General features: G+C 39.2%; 1 protein-coding gene across 10 annotated transcripts in view; it reads left to right on the forward strand.

Annotated features, from left to right (window-relative positions):
* LOC128115864 (zinc finger protein 431-like) overlaps window positions 1–15183 on the forward strand; it is a 101402-nt gene that overhangs the window by 56580 nt on the left and 29639 nt on the right. Inside the window, exon 4 of one of the 10 annotated variants that reach the window (XM_052746996.1) lies at window positions 673–704. The exons of 8 other annotated variants lie outside the window; for them this stretch is intronic. In XM_052746996.1, coding sequence (XP_052602956.1) covers window positions 673–704 — 32 coding nt within the window. Of the gene's footprint in view, window positions 1–672; window positions 2500–15183 lie in introns of those variants that run through there. One more of the 10 variants, XM_052746991.1, reaches the window with a different exon arrangement.

A 15183-nucleotide genomic window follows, 5' to 3' on the forward strand; every position in this document is an offset into this window, starting at 1 on the left:
GAAGAAATGTTAATGTACCCTGATCATTTTTTTCTGTGACAGGGTTTCTCTGTGCAGCTTTAGAGCTTGTCCTAGAACTCACTCTGTAGACCAGGCTGGCCTCAAATTCACAGAGATTCACCTGCTTCTGTCTCCTCAGTGCTAGGATTAAAGGCATGTGCCACTACCACCCAACTACCTTTAACTTTTAATGAAAAATAACAGTGTAAATAAGCACAGCTCTGTGATGATTATTAAATTCTCACAACATTATATACTCCAGTGTTAGGTAGCTGATCATGGTTTGCAAAGCATTTCTTTAAGGACAAAACCAGCAAACAACACCATAACATGTCACAACTAAATCATGGCCTTATGAGAGTCATGTTGTAGGGTGTCAGTCTACTTATTTTCATATGTTTCAATTATCATAAAAGGTATTCACATTGATAAGGGGATTAGTGTATGTCTAAGAACTTTTATATATAAATCTTTCATATTAAAGCTAGTGTTCCTCAAGTACTTGAAGTGAGTGACAGCATATTTTAGTGAGTGAAGCACTTTATGAGAGACAAGGAGACTGTCAATGGTGAAGAAACCTGAATCACTGTACCACACCTGTATGAGACACAAAACATTAGACTATGTGACTGCAATGTGTAAACCTTTTATTTGTTATTCTTCCTTTAATAGGTATATCATCTGTCACTCTGGATACAAGCCATGTGAGCATATGGGATGTGGAAAAATGTATTGTTCTTCTGTCTCTCTCAGAACAGTTAGAAAATATGTAGTAGTCCCCACTATGAGAAGATACGACTGTGGTACAAGTTTACAGTTAATTGGTTTTCCAACTTCAGTAGGAATATATCAACAAACACACATTGAAGAAAAACTTTATGACTACAGGAAATATGGAAATTTATCTGTCTATACTGGTTTGCTTTGCACATGTGGTGTGACTCACAGTATAAGAAAATGTTATGCATGCAATCAGTGTGGTAAAACTCTGAGTTCTCTTCAAAGATATAAAAACAATCATGTGGGAAGAGGAAATACTAAGTGTGAGCCATCTACTAAAGGCTTTAACCATTATAGATATCTTCAAACATACAAAACAACCAATAATGAAGAGGATCTCTATGAATATAATCAACATGATAAATCTTTTAGATCTGATTCCTCTATAAAAGTACACCAAAGAACATATTTGGAATTAAAACCCTATGTATATAGTGAAAGTGGCCAAGCTTTAACATGTCACAGTCTTCATCTAGTTAGTCAAACTCATACTAGTGAGAAAAGGTATGAATATGATCAGTGTGATAAATCCTTTGAATGTCCCAGTTATCTCCAAAGACATAAAAGAAGTCATTCTGGAGAGAAACCCTATGAATGTAATCAGTGTGGTAAAGCCTTTACACAGAAGAGTAATCTTCACAGGCATGAAATAATTCATACCGGACAGAAACCCTATAAATGTAATCAATGTGGTAAAGTCTTTGCACAGAACAGTTATCTTCAAATACATGAAAGAAGTCATACTGGAGAGAAACCCTATGAATGTAGTCAATGCAGTAAAGCCTTTGTATGTAAAAGTGATCTTCACAGGCATGAAAGAAATCATACTGGAGATAAACCCTATGGATGTAATCAATGTGGTAAAGCCTTTACATATAAAAGTCATCTTCACAGGCATGAAAGAAGTCATACAGGAGAGAAACCCTATGAATGTAGTCAATGTTGTAAAGCCTTTGCACAAAAGAGTAGTCTTCATAGGCATGAAAGAAGTCATAATGGAGAGAAACCCTATGAATGTAATCAATGTGGTAAAGCCTTTGTACAGAACAGTCATCTTCAAATACATGAAAGAAGTCATACTGGAGAGAAACCCTATGAATGTAATCAATGTGGTAAAGCCTTTGCATGTAAAAGTGATCTTCATAGGCATGAAAGAAGTCATACTGGAGAGAAACCCTATGGATGCAGTCAATGTAGTAAAGCTTTTGCATATAAAAGTCATTTTAACAGACATGGAAGGAGTCACACTGGAGAGAAACCCTATGGATATAATCAATGTAGTAGAGACTTTGCATGTAACAATCATCTTCAAATAAATGAAAGAACTCAGACTGAAGAAAAATCCTATGAATGGAGTCAATGTGGTAAATCCTTTGCATATAAAAGTCATCTTCACAGTCATGAAAGAAATCAGGCTCAACAACAACCTTATGAGTGCAATCAGTGTGATAAAGTCTTTACATGTTGCCAAAAACTTCAAAATCATGAAAAAATTCACACTGGTGAAAATCCCCATGAACTTAATAAATGAGGTAAAGACTTGCACTCAACCTATATTTATCCCACTGAGCTATATCTAACTAGTGCTTGAGTACAATTAATAGAGCCAGTCCACCATTAACATATTGTGTCCTTTTCAAGTTGTAAACATACTGCATTTGATGAATACAGGAACACACGATAGTTTGAATAATAAAACCTACTTGCAAATGAAAATCATATTTATGTTGTCATCCATAATTTTTGAATCATGTTACTAATTCCAAGGACTAAATACTTGTTCTTAACATTTTCTCAGAAACACAAATGAATGGAAGAGAATTTTATCAGTGGGTAAATGTTGCTGCTAAGCCTGGTGACCTGAGTTCATTCTCTGGGATAATGAACATATTAATCATAGAAGCTTTTCTCTGATTACTATAGTTGGGTTGTATGCACACTCACACACCAACACACCATGTATATTTTTTGAAGGTAAAATAAGGTCCAATGAGTTCATTCAACAATTTAGGGCACTTACTGCCAAACTTGACTGCCTCAATTTGATCTCTAATACTCAAATAGTGAAAGGAGAGAACAGACACCAGTAAGTTGTCCTCTGATGGGCACATGCACACCATTAATGCGAGAAATCCGCAGATGTCTGGGAAGAAGACTTATTTATTAAGGAATAAAATGGGGATCACACTTATGAATATGGAACAAGTAAATGCCACTGCTGATCCAGCTGCCATTCTGTCCGAGGGTGATGAGGACCAAACCCAAGCTGCTCTCCACAGCTTGATCTGGTTTCGACCCCCAGGAGAGTGCATAACCCCTCCTCCTCAGCTCCTGAGCAGTCACATACCCAGACAAGACCACGCCCTAGGGCTTTTTAACCCAAAGCCATTGGTTGAACAGATGAAATTCCCACAACACACCATGGCACTATATTTACACATAATTAGTTTTTTTCTTTTTGAGACAAAGTTTCTCTGAGTAGCCCTAGCTATCCTGGAACTCATTCTGTAGACCAGGCTGACCTTAAACTCAAAGAACCCTGCCTGCCTCTGCCTCCCAGGTGCTGGGATAAAAGGTATGTGCCACCAACATCCAGCCAGTTAAAAAGTTTTTAAAGGAAGGACATTTACAATTTAAAGAATTAGCCAAAATATTGACAACATAGGATACAATTTACCGGATTAATATATTCAAAAATCCCAAGAAGTATTATTGCTCATTAAAAAAGATTCTTCCTGTTTATATTATGTTTTTAACTTATATTATTCTTTCAGTATCTGATTCAAAGATAGATCATTTAAAGAACATATCTCACCTGTATCTAGAGATGCACTGTTGTAATCTCAGCACTTGGAAGTGGATATCTCTGAATTTGAGGACAGTTTGTTTCAGGATATCCAACACCCTAATACAGCCATAAATGCAGGCAAAGCATATTTTCCCATAAAATAAAAGTAAACATTTTTTAAAAAGTATATATCACATTATGGAACTTTTCCTAGCATAATGTGAACTCTTCTCTACTCAACTAAATCTCTCATTGAATTCATTCACATTAAGAATCATGTTAACAATTAAAATAAGCAATGTGAGGAGTCCTTTCACAAAGGGATTGAAAACCGTTTAGTCCTTCATTGACCAAGTAGCTGGGACTTTGATCACCTGCAAATAATAGAAGATAGAAGAGGCAAAGGGAATCTTCATTTTTTGTGTTATAATGGTATCTTTCGGAGCTGGAGACTGAACCCAGTAGTACTGCTGCTGTTGGGTATCCAAATTTGGTTCCTAGCACCCACATCAGGTAGCTCAGAAGTACCTGTAAATACTGGTCCAGGAGGACTGGAACTTTTCTGCCTTCTTTGGGTACCAGGTATGGTGATGGTGTATAGGTGTGTGTGTGTATGTGTGTGTGTGTGTAAGAGAGAGAGAAACTCCATGTTTTAAGCTGCATGATCAAACTTTAAAATTGGTAAAAGGGGCAAAAAAGATGAATTTCTTTATTCAAGTAAAATCAAAAGTAAAGCATGGATGCAGGTGACAGCTCCCTTACTGGAGGCTCCTTTCGATACATATCATCCATTTTCTGAAAAAGATCCTAAATTATGGGGTAAGTAATTTACTAATAAATCTAATCTTGAATCTTCTCCATTTTGATGAGGACTTAAGAGAGTCCCTGGGAAAGCTAACTTCTTTTATCAATTCCTTCCTGGCCTCATGAACTGTGATTGTTATTTCCAGTGCAGTTGCAGCCAAGTCAAAATGTTTAATGTCTAATTATTCACCAATCTTTTTAAAACTATAGAAGAATAGATATCACTGGACTGTCTTGCTTCACAGTTTTATATCAATAATATTTTACCTCCCCCTCCTGTGTCATAACTTAGAAGGGATCTTGATTGCCTGACTCTTCCGCAAAACACATTGGTGAAACTACTTTTATGGCATTATGTTAATTGGACCATGTGTTCAAGAGGAAGCAACCACTTTGAATTCATTGGTAAGACATATGCTCATCAGTGGATGAGACAAGTCCAACCAAAATTCAAAGACCTTCTACCTCATTGAAATTCTTAGGAATTCATTGGTGTGTGGCATGCAGACATATTCCTTCTAAGGTAACAGACAAGTTAGTGTACCTGTCTCCTCCCACTACCAAGAAAGAAGCACAATATTTAGTGGAGCTCTTTGGAATCTGGATACAGCATATTCCTCTCTTGGGAGTATTATTCCAGCACATATACCAAGTGACTTGATAAGCTACTAGCTTTTTGTGGCCCTGGAACAGGAGTCTTCAACAGGTTCAGGCTGCTCTACCACTTGTACCACCCAAGTGGATGCTACTCAAAATGTCAGTGGCAGATAGGGCTGCCCTTAGGAGCCTTTGCTGGTCCCCTGTGGTTGTATCAAAGAAAAGAACTTTTGGATCTTGGAGTGATACTACCACCATCTGCCAACAACTATTCTCCCTTTTAGAAATAGCTATTGACATGCTATTGGGCCTTATTGGAAACTGCACATTGGACAGCACATTACCATGCAGCCTGAGCTACCTGCCCATCAAATCATAAATTAGGATGTTCACAGAAGCAATCTATTATCAAGTGGAAGTGATACATTTGTGATTTGGCTAAGCATGTCCTGAAGACACAAGCAAGTTATATGAAGAAATTGCACAAATGCCTAAGGTTTCTACTCCCATTACCATTCCCTCTGCTGCTAAGTGTATATATATAGACTATAGACTCACTGAGGTGGGTGAGGGAAAAAGTAGGGACAGGAATGTTTGTTGGTGTGAGTGCAAAAACAGGCTGGGCAGGGTGTGGTCAGAGACTTGGTGTAGAAAAAGAGGCTAGAAGTAGTTGGAGATTTGTAAGGGGGTTGAAATTTGGCTAAAGTTGGAGGATTTCGACAGGGCTGATGGGGGGCATTCATCAAAGTGGGTGGAGCCAATGCTGGCAGAGGTGGGTTGGGGGGGCTACATCCAAGGGGGGTTCAGGAGTGGGCAGGGCAAAGGCTAGGCCAGAGAGATGAATGGGAACTACAAGTGTATGGGTGGGTGGAACTAGGTGGGCTGGGCTTGATAAGTTTGGCCAAGTCTGTCAGTGCCAAGCCAAGCCTTACATGCCAGAGCTTCACACAGGCAGCCTTGTGCATTTACATCTCCCACACAAGACTCCCACAAACCCAAACACCATTAAAAACTACTACACACACACGCAAATATGTCAACCATGCTGACACACATGCCCTACACATATAAATATACCAGTCACACTCAGATACATACTATAAATATATACTTTCATATTTCCCAAAATGTATACTCAGAGTCAGCAAGATAAATAATAATAATAATAATAATAATAATAATAATAATAATGTGGCTTGTTGCCAATCCTACTTACCTAAGTTTGCTCTCCACATAATGGGAGCAGAGAACCAATTCTCAAGTTTTCCTTTCTGCCAAATGCACTGTGGCATGTGTACCTTCCTCCAGATGTACACAAAAGAAATAAAATGTAATAAAATATCTTTACCAATACATAATTACACATGCACAAAGATTCTTATCTGTTTGGTAGGTTGTGGGAACCTTAAGGATATCTGTTCTACCTGGGGTGCAGACAGTAAGAGATAGAGCACATTGTCTGGGCTCCCTGCCAGACCACATAACCTGGCTACAGAAGCAGCTGTTAGGGCAGGTGTCCAAGCATGAGAGGACATGAGTGAGGTCTTCCACACAAATGTCTTCTGCCACCTGCTATCTTTAAGGTATCATTCATCCTGAGCATGGATATCTGTCTGCATATCTGTCCACACACACAGGCCACTATCCATTCAGCAAGAAGAAGTGATTGGATCCCTTGAAACTTTGAAGTTACACATGTGAACCCCCATGTAGGTACTGAAAACAGAACCAGGTTTTCTGCAAGAGGTACTTGCCAGAATCCAGCTCCAATGGGTTCAGGTTCCAAAGAGGAGGTGTGTTGTCAGTGAAGGAAGGAGGCTGATAGGATCTGAGTGTGAATCAGGATAGCTGCCACTTTATTGAAAAAAAAAAGTTTCACCTTTTATACTCTAAAATTGCATAATACTTTAGCCACAAGCAAGATTAAAAGCAGAATTAATGATTCCAGGATGAAAGCAGCCATCAACTTTATCACATTTTTCTTGCAGCAAAAAGTGACAAGTTCATCAAGTATCTAAATGCCTATCTGGGCACGAGCCCATTGTTTCTCTTTAATAGTGTGCTTCCATCCTTGGGACCAGGTGTGTCCAGTTAGTAAATCTTCAACTTCTCCATTCTTGATGTAATCAGGGCAGGACAATGGGTATTCTTGTGTGGGTGTAGGCAGGGTTATCACAATTTATGGTTCCTTGCTGATGGGGATTTTTTTCCAAGGAATTATTTTTTTAAGGAAACTTCCAGTGTATGCATCCTCATCTTCCACCAAAGCCCTCACAAAATTTCCCATAGGAAAAGGCATAAGGAAACTCCCTTAAAACATAGTGTGAATTATTAAAAATGGAAGTAAAAAGATGCTGGAGAAATGTGATCTGCAAAGTCAAAATGCTGGAAAATTGTCAAGCAGCAATGGTCATCATGTGGCCAACACCAGGTACTAAACTGCTGAATCAGCTCTTACCCTTTTTTATTTCATTAAGATTTAATTTATCATTCTTGTCTTTGTATGTGTACATGAATACTATATTTCTAATGTCAGAAGACAGCCTGTATGACCCAGTCCTCTCCTTCTATCATGTGGGTCCTAAAGATCAAACCATGTCCATCAGTCTTGGTTGCAAGCAATTTTACCTGGTGAGCCATGCTACAATATCTACTGAGCCCTGATATTTTTGGCTAATCATTGTTTGGGGGGTGTTGTTTTTAAAACAGGCTCATGAAGTTCAGGATGACCATGAAATCATGACCTTCCTGCTTCCTCCTCCAACTCTGGGATGACAGGTTTCACCAACATGCTCTGTTTATGCGGAGGCCTGGTGCATGCTGGGATAGTGCTCTACCCAATGAGTACCATCTGAGCTGAAAACATTGATGTAGCCGGCTTGGTGATACATAGGTCCACAATGAAACCCTGTCCAAAAAACAGAAACTGCAAACAAACAAAAAATTGGTTAAACAAAATTGTGTGTATGTGTGTGTTTTCAGAGAGCATCTCTATCAGTGCCTAGGCTAACCTTAAAATAACACGGTAGTCCTTGAACTCTTGACCCTTGGTCTCAGTCTCCTATGTACCTGGAGAACAGGTCTGTACTATTGAGTGAGGAAGCCAAGGAACAGAGAGGCTTAACTATGTGTCCAGTAATACACAGCTAGTTGTCAGAGGTGCATGACAAGATCAGAATGTTCTTAGGGTCAGGTCAGAATCCAGTACCTTCTTTGTGGTGGAATGTCATCAGTTCAGAATGGGAGGATAAGAACAGGCTGAGGTCCTATCCTTTTTCAGGTCTACATGTTCTGAGAGTTTCATGTGGGCTAGAGCCACAAACACAGTGTGAGGCATTGTTTATGAAATGAGAGACGCACACAACTGAAGCCCACCTGGCCATAGCCAAGCAGCTCTAGTTGTTCTATATAGAGGTAAAGTGTGAATATCAGTGCCAGAGCTGTGCCCAGGAGTCCCTGGACAAGGACAAGGAGAATGAAAAAAAGAGGGTTCCCTTCTGCTCAATGTCAGGGCCCACTGAGCTATTACACAAAACTGAAGAGCCTCTCAGATGGCACAGTATTATGAAATCCTTCCACTTCTCATTTAGGGAACTGAGACACAGAGGAAGAAGAGTCTCGGTTAGAGCAATTCTGGGTACAATAACCATACAATACCATATGGCTATTGTAACTGTGGTAACAAGTGTGGAAAGCTTTACTTCTGTCTGTTGATACCAGACACAGGGAGGTTAAGCTACTTACACAGAAATCACACAGCCAGCATATGGATAATAAACTAGGATTTGAACCCATTTCCCAACTACCCTTATAAAGTTTTTAATATTGCATGTATTTATTAATGTAGTGGTGAGGGCTTGCATGTATGGAGGTCAAGCACAAGTTATATGAATCTGTTTTTCTCTTTCAACCATTTGGGTACATATAATGAGTCTCTGTCCTAGCAGCCTGCTCTCAAATAATGATATGGAGACTTCTTATTAATTGTGAAATCTTGGCCTTAGCTTATGCTTGTTTCCAACTAGGTCTTATAACTTAAATTAACTCATTTCAATTAACTTAAGTTCTGCCATGTAGCTTTTCCCTCCTATTCTGTATGTCTGACTTGTTTCACATCTGGCTGGTGGTTCAACCTCTCTTTTTCCTTCCATAGTTCTCTCTCTGTCTGGAAGTCCTACCTATGCTCTCCTGCCTAGCTATTTGCCATTTAGCTTTTTAAATACCAATCATCACAACACATCTTTACACAGGGTGAAAAGACTATCCCAAAGTAGGTCCCAAGGATGGAACTCAGGTAGAAAGACAGGCTAGGCAGCAAGTGTCTTTACCCCTAGAATCATCTCAGTGGTGCCCAGTTGTATCATTTGTGTGTGCTGTTTGTGTACATATGCAAGTATGGAGGTCACAGGTCAATGTTGGGCATCCCCTAAATTGATAATAAAATCCAAGTTGACTTAAGGGTTACTGGGCAGGACTAGGCATCTCCAGACTCTAGTGTTACCAAAGATGTGCTAGCAGAGACCCTAAGACAGGGGAGGTATGGTGGTTTTCTATGAAGGGCCAAATAGACAAAGTATTTGATGACATGTAGGTGATGTGTCTGGTTTCTTTGTGCTGTAGGTAGGCAGAGCAATGAGTGTAAGCATTACAGCTTGGATGGAAAACAATCCTGGCAGCTGGGAGCCAAAGACTACCACAAAGTCACACCACACAACAAACCTCACACGAGATTTATTGGGAACAAAAAATCAGAAGATTGGGTGCCTCTGCTCAGGGAAGAATCAGCAGCAAACTGAACAGGATGCAGGACTTATATAGAGTTTCTTTGGAAAGGGGTAGAACTTATTGAGTTGGAGCTTTCCAGGGTGGAGATTGGTCGGATTCCATGTCCACCAATCACCAATGGAGATGAGGGTTAGGGGCCCAGTGCAGCTTAGATCATAAGGGAAAATGCAGGCACTAGGAGAGAGTATCAAGTAACATCACCAAATGTAAGCACTGAAGCTTGGATGAAAGGGTATTCTGGCAGTCAGGAGCCAGGAATATAATGAAGTCATATTGAACAACAAGCCTCACACAAGAGATTTATTGGGAGGGGAAAAAAAGATGGTGGCTGCCTCTACTTGGGTGAGAAACAGCAACAAACTGAAGAGAATATGTGGCTTATATTGAGTTTCTTGGGAAGGGGGTGGAACTTTTCAGGATGGAGCTATCCAGGGTGGAGATTGGTGGGATTTCATGTCCAGAGATTGGGATTTTTACATTGTAGGGTGGAGACAGATTCCAGCAGTTAGAGTACTCTGCGGGTGGAACCTGGCAATTAGAGGTCCTCAGTGGAGGGTTTTGGCCACTCATTGACTGAAGGGGCTTACAGTGAGTCATTAATACTTTATTGATAAACATAAAAATGTGATTTGGAATCTCTTCAAGGGTCACAAAGTAATTCTTTCTTTGGATTTTTTCTGTCTCAAACATTTATAAGTATGAGGAACATTTTTAGCACCTGGGATATAAAAATACCAGTTCTGAGTAGGCTCAACTCTTGTCTTTAATCAATGAGACTGTACCAAGCTGCCAAGGGAAGATGTCACTGGGTTCTCTATGGTTCAGGGTGGCCACTCATGAAGCCCCTGCCACCTCCAGATTACAGAACTTGCCAAAGAAGTCTTTATGCTAAAGGAGGCATTGAAGGTGCAGCAGGCCCTCATGGCTAGCTCTGAGGATGGGGAGGGCACTGAGAGGCCAAATGACAGTCTTGCTGCAGAGGGTGGAGGTAATGCTGGTTCTGTGGAGGACAGTCAGTTGATGGGGCATAGAGAGACAGGGATAGCTTGTTAGATCGAGCCAGGGTGTGATGCATAAGGGACAGGTCCCTGCTTCAGCCATCTATGACCACTGATGGTGGGGTCTTGATTCTGGTGGAGAGGTGTGTGGTTAGGTGTAGATAGAGATGCAGTTGATGCATATCCACAATTATTGAGGATACACAGTACAGCCATTCAGTCTCTATCCTTCATTTCTGCAAACTGAAGTCTTGTGGAGCATATTGTTGAATGGAAATCATTATGTACCTTCCCTAGCCAGCAGAGTGAGAAATGGGACTCATTATGCATTGGGAGACCAGCTTGGGACCTTACCAGTGGTGCTCAGCTAACCCTGTCATACCATGGCTCCCTAAATTCCGTCCCTCTGATTCTCATTACTCTATTACACTCAACATGTTACAAATTCTGTTATGCCACCTACATCAGAAGAATCCACCAAAGAGTATAATCTCACTGTGAAAAGGAAACATAACCAGTGTGGAACACTGGGTGATGGCAGGGATGAGGCAGGTGGGCTCCCATGACAGTTTGAGCTTCTGGATGCAAAACTTAGTTATGGCAATAAACATGACTGCCATGTAATATTTTAAAAAAACATGAAATGTTGCTGTGACTCAGGGGTAAAGTCCCTGTCTAGAAAACCCCAATGAATATCTTGGGGGCATTTATTAGGGGTGAAGCCTCTGCCTAGTATCCCCAATGAGGAGTTTGTGACATAGGTTAATCATTGAGCTCCTGTATAGACTCTCTCAGTGTTGGGCAATGGACATAGTTGGTGGTGGAGCCCTGTAAACTCTACACATGGTGAGACCTGGGACAATGTAGCCAACAACTGAATATTCTAACATGACTCCATGCCTGGACCATGTTCTGACAAGCATGAAGCATCTGCTTAAGCAAGATCTACTGATCTCAAACATTCTCTCATCACAGGTGATCACCCTGAACACACACACCCCTTTTGGGACCCTGATCGTGTTGAAGGATACTTGATTATACTGTGAATCCCGAGATTGTATTATTTACTGAAAAATCCCGTTTCTAGTAATGATGTGGCTTAGCCTTAGCACACACCTTTAATCCAAGAGCTTTCTGCTTATTGTAAACAGGATTAAATAAAGTCAAGCATAGGTCAAGATTGGGACAAGCAACCAGTTGACCGGAAGTGAGCAAGAGAAAACCATGGAGAGAAAGAGGGAGTCAGGAGGACATATAGAGAGATGAACAGGAAGTAGAAAAGAGGGACATTCAATTTGAGGTTTCTGTTTGAGATGGCAGAAGAGAAAGGGGAGTCTTTGGGGGGATGTCATCTGAGAAGGAAGGTCAGCTTGCTGCATCCTCTGCCTCTCTGAGATAGCAAGTTTTCTCCCCAGCATCTGGCTCCTGAGTCATTATTGTTTAAATGAAATGATTGAGATTTAGTCAAAAACAATATTTGGCACTCCAATGGGTGGAATGAACAAAGGGACAGAGAAATTACTCTAGCTATGGGCCAAATGAAATTTGGTAAGACACCTGAGAAATGTTCAAGGAGAAAGTTATGAAATATTAAAAGAAAAAAATCCCGTGTTAAAGATGGAAAATGTCACAATACATAACATTAGGACACTAATTTGGACAGCTTGAAAATAGAAGGTGAATGAAAAGATAAATGACAACTGAGATCAACATAATAACAAGTATAATTACTGTAATTATCAGTCTGGTGAATCATATTGTGTCTTTAATATCCATAGTTGTTTTTGTACCAAAAATGAAAAGTGGATTGATAAGATACATGCTGTAGAAAGACTTTTAAATGAAAATATGAAAAATATTCAGACACAGGCAGTGAAATTTAGACAAGAACCTACAATGCCACTGCTTGAGGAAACTGAAGAGGAGGGGCCCAAAGTTGTTAGAAAATCAACCTTAGTTTATCCAGTTACTATACAAGAGCTTCTAGCACATGATAGGCAACCCCAAGATTATGAAGAAGTTAAATGAAGTCCTATAGAAATATTAAATTTGAGGAGATTTAATGTAGCAGTCATTTCATATGGTATGCATTCACCCTATGTGATGCAGAGATAAATTCATGGGAACTCAGAAAAGAATTAACCTCCAAGACTGGAAAGATTTGGCAAAAGCAATTTTGGAAGCTGATCCTCAGTTACAGTGGTGATGATAATGGAAAGAGGAAGCTAGGGTCATAAAACAGTGAAGAGGTATTAATGTTTCCCAAGATCAGTTGTTAGATGAAGGTCAATAAGTTGAGTTACAAAGGCAGATTGAATTTGATGATTACAGGTTGATGTTACATCCTTTAGCAGCTTTAAATGCTTGGACCAAGGTTGAAGAATCAGGAGAGAGGTCTGAGTTATTTATTAAAACTATACAAAGCCCAATAGAAGTCATCACTTTTTTTTTTACAAAGATTGACTTTAGCTGTAAATAGAATAGTAAAAGATGAGAAGTCAAACAAATATTTATCAAATCTTTGGCTTTTGAAAATTCCAATTCGGGATGCAAAAGGGTCATTACACCTTTAGAGGCAAGATCAGCAGCAATAGATGAAGAAACTAGAAATGTGGCTGATGTTGGATATAATGTTTATGATGCTGCTCTGAAAGGAGAAGAAATTTCTAATAGTTTAAAAACAATCAAAATGTCAAGGTCATTTGAAAAGGGACTATAGGCAAGGTGTTCCCAGAAACAGTACTTTTTCTAGAGATAATCCACAAGGAAGATCATAGTCTTGAGGAAAATGCAGAAAGTATGGCAAAAGCCAGCATTGGACTAATAAATTCAGATCAACAAAAGACAGTCAGGATAACTATTTGCCATTGGTAAATGCCCTGATAGGCCTCCTGCAGTCTCCAATATTAAATTTGATTAAATCATTCCCTATCTGCCAGGGTTCGCCTACAGCTTGGTTTCAGGTCCTTAGGCAAGGATGGGGTATTGATGTAAGGAAAAATTTTGACCATCAGATGGATTGACTCAAGTGACCCCAAATAGTTTTGACCATCTTTATTTATACTTAAACAGTGTTTTTTTTTTCTACCAGGCTTACAGAAACAGTTTTATTATTGCCTCCTATATTTGACTTTTAAGAAATAGAGTGTATTTTAAGGAATGCATCATAATTATTATGAAAGCCTCCATAGTTCCCCTTTATGCTTTCCCAAATACATCTTCCCACCACCTACATAACCTTGGTCTAGACACAGAGTTCAGCATTTTTGCAAGCTTAACTAAATATTGAACCAGACACATCCTGTTCTCACTGTACTTACGTCACCTGGCAGCTACTTGCAGTTACAAAGTTAAAAAGTAATAGACATGGGCACGATGCTTTAAGGACAACAATTTTCAAACCCAGACATTTGTTTCATGTCTGCAAGATATGATTGCATACAGTTCTCTTTTCTACAAGAGGCCCTTATGTCTCAGTCTCTATAAAAGGCAGACTTTGATAAGGCACTCTTTCCTCATCTCATGATACCATACTTCTTCCACTAATATAAGCTCCTATGTATTGTAAAAGATAGATCTTTCCATCCATTATTTTACATTGCGTTTCCCCCATTTGAATATACTAGATCTTATCATTGATTTTATATGATTGGTGTCCAGGGAACTTTCTCTCAATAGTTGGCACAATGCCTATTCCTGAGGATCTTTCCATATTCTGTGTATACATGCCTTACTCTCCTATACAGAATTTTGCCTTGCTGGGGATCATAAATTAATCCTGAAAAATACCAAGAGGCGATCCAATGAATTACTAGGATATAAGATAAGTTTACACAAAGTACAAATCTGGAGAGATCAATTATGAAATCTTAATATTTTCAAAAATTGTTGGAAGGTATTAACAGTCTGTGACCTACAATTAGAATAGCTACTCAAGAACTAAGTAATTTATTTCAAATCTTAGAAGGTGATAAGGACTTAAATAGTCTGAGAAAATTAACGGCTGAGGCTGAGAGAGAATTGACTCTTGTAAAAAAGAAATTACAGGATGCACATGTTGATCACATGGACCCAAACCTTGACTGAATTTTAGTTATTTTGCCTTGTATTCATTCTCACAGGAATTCTTACACAGAAGATAATATCTTAGAAAGGATATTTTTAGCACACAGAGTCCAAAACTAAAGACCTATGTAGAAAAGGTTTCTGAATTGATTCTGAAAGGAAAAATGAGACTTCATCAATTATCAGGAATAGGACCAGCAGAAATTGTGGTAGATTTTACTCATGCTGAAATTTCCTCATTATGGACAGAAAATGAACATTGACAAAGAGTTTGCAGTAAGTTTTTTGGGTGAGATTAACAACAAATATCCCAAAAGCAAGAGACTTCAGTTTATAAAAAGAACTAATTGTAAATAGTATAAGGGA

Source organism: Peromyscus californicus, unplaced genomic scaffold, assembly GCF_007827085.1.
Source record: "Peromyscus californicus insignis strain IS unplaced genomic scaffold, ASM782708v3 Scaffold_1__1_contigs__length_55948999, whole genome shotgun sequence".
In the NCBI taxonomy this organism is placed as follows: domain Eukaryota; kingdom Metazoa; phylum Chordata; class Mammalia; order Rodentia; family Cricetidae; genus Peromyscus; species Peromyscus californicus.